The sequence below is a fragment of the Pecten maximus genome, chromosome 3 (genome assembly GCF_902652985.1).
Source record: "Pecten maximus chromosome 3, xPecMax1.1, whole genome shotgun sequence".
Taxonomy (NCBI): Eukaryota; Metazoa; Mollusca; class Bivalvia; order Pectinida; family Pectinidae; genus Pecten; species Pecten maximus.
Genome location: NC_047017.1, coordinates 28,802,958 through 28,809,282, shown reverse-complemented (window position 1 = coordinate 28,809,282; position 6,325 = coordinate 28,802,958). Strand labels below are relative to the sequence as shown.

Below are 6,325 nucleotides of genomic sequence, written 5' to 3'. Positions count from 1 at the left end.
TAAATATGGCATATAAAGAGGTATTTCAACATAAAAAATGCTCTTAAAAGGCACAATAAAGTACTCTAGACACACCAAGAGACTGCTTTTATAAAACAAATGTTTCACCGTTAAGTTTGGAGTAAAATATGCATATTTCTGAAATAGACCCCGAGCTCATCAGTTGAAAAATTTGTCTTAAAAAGGCCCTTCTTACTATGATCAGATGTCTTAATAGTATGATATAGGAGCATTTTCATTGACTGAAACGCCTCACTTTATGCCATATTTGTATTATTCACAGTCGCCATTTGTTATGTATTTCAAGGTCAGACAAAATAAGTGTTTATACGTATATCATGTCCAATGCGGTCAAACAAATGCTCGTTCCCTTTGCTAAAGACATTTGTGAGCATAACAGCTTGGCTATTTTTCAGGTTTGGTTACCTGTGTGTCTTCTAATTATTTCATACTACATCTTACCACAAAGTAACTCTATGTACAAACTAACATTTTGGTATATTATATGACTATTTTATTGGAAACGTTTAGATATTTTTTCATATTTGAACTTCAACATTATTCTCCTATATAGATGACCCTTAATCAGATCTTCAACGTCAATAATATTTTTAACATTTATGTTGATTTAGGTTTTGACGTCACTCGGAGAAATGTTTCCAAAAACGTTCCTCTGCGAAACCCTGTTATGATTGCATGGTGTACATATTCCAATATAGAAATTTTATGGGTTTAAAAGAGTTTTCTCCATACCGGGATTTTTCAGTGATTTTAATTTATTTATCCGTCCAAACGCTCTCGGATATATCACTCTCAAGAAGCCGTAGTATTCTGTAAACAGGGACCAATTTTGTATTTTTGGTAAAATTAATTACGCGCAGTACGAACGTTCATTACATTATATATAGCTTTGTGTTTGTTATGATACAAAACACGTCGATTTTGTTGTTTTCATTTCTCTTGGAAAACTTCAAATGACCTCTGATGTGGAAACAATGAGCACATAGAAAGAACAGCAAATGAAATCGCATAGTTTTCAGAGGAACTGAATAAATGACAAACTAGTGGAATCTCTTTATTTATATAATTTATTTTAACTGTTATATTTTCATTTTTGAATCAATGTATTACAGACAGCAAGTCCGCTCTACCTATGATAAGGATTCCAGGTATTGTCTATCCATAATATCAAAATTCGTGATTGTTAGGAGGTTACGAGTATGATTTTACCTCAAAATTTCCTCTTTGTGTGTGTATGTTTTGATGAAATTGTATGTAGTCCGGAAAAGCCCTCACCATTAAACTATATTTTTGACAATACATTGCAACAAATGATAACGTAAATATATATATGTCGTCAAAAGGTCACAAAGGCAGGCAGACAAAGCTGAAAACAAATAAAATCCAGGTCAAAAAGTTATGACGACGAAACGAGTTTCTTCGCCGATTGTTTCCCGTTCCCGCTTGCTACCAATTTAACTTCAGGTTGAAGAGTGTACTGTTTATGACATGGAGACAGTCGCAGACGAAAATCTACGTCAGACCTCGGGTTCTACAGCTGTTTTAGAGCTTGATGTCATGATTCTGTTGAATTTCGTTCACACCATTGGTATACACAACCGTTTGAGTCTAATGAACACCTTAACGAAACGGTCCAATGATAAGTTAGATCAGAGAGAAAATTGTTGCTGTTTATACCTGCTGTGTAGGGGCTACAAGACAGGAGTCAAACGCTCCACCACACGTCCAGTAATCACCAGTATTTACCGACAAACATATGAAACAGAACCTACGTTTACAAAACGGACAATCCATGTGCTTACAGAGGTCTCCTGTGTGTTCTATAAACTGTTTACATGATGGACAGACCCGCACGGTAGGGCATCCGGGAACTCCTACTATGGTTTTCTTCTGACACTCAGCCAGAGTTGTGTTGACTGCTTGAGACAGTTTAGAACAGTAGGGATTTTTACACGTGTAACCAGACATTGACAAATGACACGTGCGACAAAACTTACCTGACTTACAGTAAGAACACATGACATAAGATCTGTAACAAGTTGACGAGATATCAATTATTAACCCGCAGGATGGACAGCCGATTATATTCTCTTCGAGAAGTATAGAACGTTTTGAGAGACCAACTTCAAACAGATGTCTTTCGCTGTCTGACAAACATGCATTCCAGGGAAATTTCAAAAAAATCCCAGCTTTTTTCACAACTGCGGACAAGGCATGATACTTCCGCTTTTTTGCGCCTTATTTCAGACAAGCAGTAATCATAGAGATTTGCAGGTGCTGTAAAAACAAATAATGATAATTAAAAGCAAACCTTTTTTAATGTATCTATGATTGACATGCTTAACGAATATTGCAAAGATACATTGTCTCTTTAGTTTGTCTTGATATGGCGAGATCTTGATATAACAAAAGAAAAATAATTTGCACTGGTGGTCTTTGTCTTGTCAGTATTGTTTATATAGTATATACAAACCTACTTAAAAATATTTTTAACAATAACATATATTGCCTTATAGTTAGGATGGATACCATCAGCATCTGCACCACCGCACTGACATGGCACTAAGAAGAGTAGGCCGACCAAAAGCAACATGGAGGATGACTACCGAGTAGGAACCGAAAGGAGGTCAGCAATCAAAGAGCAGTAGGGACTCAGTGTATCAGGGCCTTATGTGCCGGCTGGCAGGAAGGGAAAATGTAAGGTGAGATACAATTATATGGTAGTCGGAAGGATCTTATTTAAAGCGTTCATAATAAAACAGGGAACTGGGCTAAAGTATATACCAATTGAGGTCAGACTTACTTGTCGCGTGGCCACAAGACATTTGCACCATCACGGCGGAATCATCACTAAGATCTCCATCTATCATATCGTGCAAGTTGAATTTCATCAAACTCTCCTCGGGGATACGTTCGGCTGGTTGAATGACAACATCTAATCGGACAGGATATGACGTACTCCCAAGTGCGTGCTCAAAATCTTCTGAACGTTGAAGTTCCTTGTCGCCATGGAAAAGTGTTAAAGAGGAAGCTTTGTCTTCTTGTAGCATGTTGCTGATATTTCTTATAGTGTTCTCGACTTCGGTTTGCTTAAAATAAACAAGTAACAAACAATAACCTTTAAGGACACAAATCAACGTTTGAGTAACATCGAATAAGCGTTGTTACATGGATACCGAATAGTTTTATACTCGTTTGAACATAAATGTGAATTATACTTAGCATGCAACAGGTATATAAATGAGCGCTTACTTTGTGTATGTTGCAAGGGGGAAATGAAAAAAAATAGCCCTAATATTTCGAAAGTGCGTCTCATGGATTTCGTGCTGTATCAGTTATTAATGAATTACATAATTCATAACCTTTTAATTATAATGACCTCAGCAAAACGTTTTGGAACATGACTAAACTAAATAACAAAACTATGCATTTTAAAATATATTGTTTTTGTCTCCATCTGTTTGTATACCTGCATCATATCCAGTCCTATTAATGTAAATGACTGACATAGGCCTACATCATGTCAAGTCCTATTAATGTAAATGACTGACATAGGCCTACATCATGTCAAGTTCTATTAATGGAAAGGACTTATAGAGGCGTAAATCATGCCAAGTCATATGAAAAGAAAGAGCTGACAGAGACCTTAATTATTTTATGTTAAATTTAATTAAATTATGTTAAACTAAGAACATACTTCTTTCACAAACATGTTCTGTTTAAAAAAAAAACATTGCATAGAAATGTGTATGATATTTAATTTAATCTACACAGAGACATATCTCACATCTGAAAACTGTCACAACATGTAAAACGTATCACTCAGACAGAATGCGACATCTCACTGGCAAGTACGAAATATGTCAGTATTTTCCCAACAAACTTTGACTAAGAGGTTATACTATTTTATACTTTGTATCAGGGCTCGATTACATTTAGCATATTTTTATCTCTTTTGATATTTTTGCAATCAATTATCTAAAGTCTTCTTAACTGGTCTTGTCGGTTATGTCTACATAGTCAATGATTAATTTTGTTGTTCCAGCTTAGGTAGCTGTACTCCATGATAAGTTAATTCACTTTGTCTCTTTGTCTCTGGTTCACAGACTTACTTTTACTATCTTCACTGTATCTCTGGTTTACAGACTTAAGTTAATTGCCCTCCCTTATCTTCGGTTTACAGACTGAAGTTAATTGTCATCTCTTTGTCTCTGGTTCACTAACTTAAGTTAATTGTCATCATTTCGTCTCTGGTTTACAGACTTTAGTTAATTGTCCCTACTTTGTTTCTGGTAAACCGACCTACGTTAACTGTCCTTACTTTGTCGCTGGTTCACTGACGATTTAAGTGTTTTATTATTAATTACAAAAACTGTTTATTTTAAGAAATACATATTATAGTCAAAACAAGATTCTTCATGTATATGAATTGAGGTTTTGTACGCTAAAGTGTAAATGAATGAATAGTTACATGCTGTCATTTATTTCAGGCTGATACTTTCTATACAGTCTTCTCAAAAATTCAATCGAAGTGATTGCAAAACAAAGGCATTTTAAACTCATCTTGATCAAATTACTATTGTTTTTTTTATTACATCATTACTGCCTAGTATTAAACTTTTTCTTCCGACTTTACTTACCTTAGATAATGTCATTATCGGAGAATATTGATTCCATGTATATATTTCTACACATGGAGATGGAATTGGCTGAAGTTGACTTCCGTCAGGATTGGTTTTTTCTTCCTCTCTCTGTGAACGACTGTTCTCACGCTGATTTTGCAATTTATTTGCAATGATCATTTTGCGATAAGGTGAATGCAGGTGAGATCGGCCAATGAATCCTGTTTTTAAATCAGTAGTGATGTTGGTTTTTGTCCTCTGTTCATTCAGCGAATTATCGATACTTGTTCCGATATTTGTTCGGGTACTGCTCTTTCCTCCAGTGTAAGATTTAGTTGGATGCGTTTGATTGCCTTCAGAATTTTGCAGAAACGGTCGAGATTCTTGATGTTTGTTTAATGGGTTGTTAAATGATGAATAACGGTGCTTTAACAGTGTATTCAACTGAGAAGCGAACACATACCTCTGAGTGTACCCAGCAGTTTCTGACCCGTCTTCCTCTTTCCTTCCTTCATATCTCATGGGATCAGTTTGCAGGTCATTTAAGCAAAATTTATCTCCGATTTTGTTCCCTTTTTCATTTTTTGTTGTCAAACATACCTTTCTGATTGCCTTTTCTGGTATGTTAGTACCCTTAAAACTCTTTCGTTGGGTAACGTGCGAACGCCCCGATCTGGTCGTATGTCGGCGATTTTTCAGACACGTCCGCATCCTTGATATGTTAATATCAAAGTGCTCCTCCTTCTCTTCAATGTCATTTTCCCTGTCTTCGACTGAGGTAGATATTTGAGATATTTCGTTTTCCTTTGTCTGTCTTTCTTTGTTATAGACATTACATTCCCGCGCCGTAGGTCTGGTTACGAGTAATGATTTATAAACCGGATTCTGTTTGGAAATTTGCCATATCCCGGGAACTATTACGGTGTGGCCGGTACCTTTGGTTAGTCTGTTATTGTACCTAGAATATTGCTGTCTAGGATTAACACTTTTTGATGGTATACCAGTATGTTGTTTAACCTCTGTCCTTCCAGATTTTTCTTTATCATTAGGTGGACTTTGTTCGGGTTGTGTAACCACTGTCGTTCCATGTTTTACTTTATCATTAGGGGAACTTGATTTGAGTGGTTTATTTGTCTTCTTCGAATGTTTAATTCCCATTTTGATCAATCCTATAAAATCAAAACCCAGATGAAAGTGTTAAAATAAAAATATGTATTTCAGATAAATAACTATAGACGTATTTAGCAACAACGACTTTTACCTGCAATTTTGACGTAACAACACACATGCTTTCACAATTTTGATATAATCTAAAATAATCTAATACCCGTATCTGTCCAAGACCGGCTTGTCTCACAATTTTGATACTTTTGTAAGATAAACATAATATTTTACCTCTATGTCTCCGAGACCGACTTGTCTCACAATTTTGATATAGTTGTACGATAAACATAATCTTTAACTCTATATGTTCGAGACCGACTGGATTGTACGATCATGATAATATTTTACCTATATGCGTCCGAGATCGACTAGTTTCACTCCCGGCTTATGTTTTGTAGCATCGAATTCCCGGATTTGTCTCGAACATGACGATTTTATCAACGCACGGCTGCGAAAACTACAAAACTGTCGCTAACACATACAGATAACTTAAATAGGTATAATACACTCGAGTTGTC

The 6,325-nt window shown here is 35.7% G+C and overlaps 1 protein-coding gene across 1 annotated transcript; it reads right to left on the bottom strand.

Moving 5' to 3' along the window:
* Window positions 1–2,584: 2,584 nt before the first annotated feature.
* LOC117322844 lies at window positions 2,585–5,654 on the bottom strand. Its single transcript, XM_033877785.1, has 2 exons — window positions 4,662–5,654; window positions 2,585–3,110 (listed from the first exon to the last, which is right to left on the bottom strand). Exons 1-2 carry the CDS (start codon window positions 5,352–5,354, stop codon window positions 2,793–2,795), a joined length of 1,011 nt encoding a protein of 336 aa, XP_033733676.1. The 5' UTR covers window positions 5,355–5,654; the 3' UTR covers window positions 2,585–2,792.
* Window positions 5,655–6,325: the final 671 nt, after the last annotated feature.

Coding starts and splice junctions, on each gene's coding strand:
- LOC117322844 (XM_033877785.1), bottom strand. CDS start 5,354: ATGCGGACGTGTCTGAAAAATCGCCGACATACGACCAGATCGGGGCGT. Junction 3,111..4,661: donor CGATAATGACATTATCTAAG/GTAAGTAAAGTC, acceptor GTTTATTTTAAG/CAAACCGAAGTCGAGAACAC.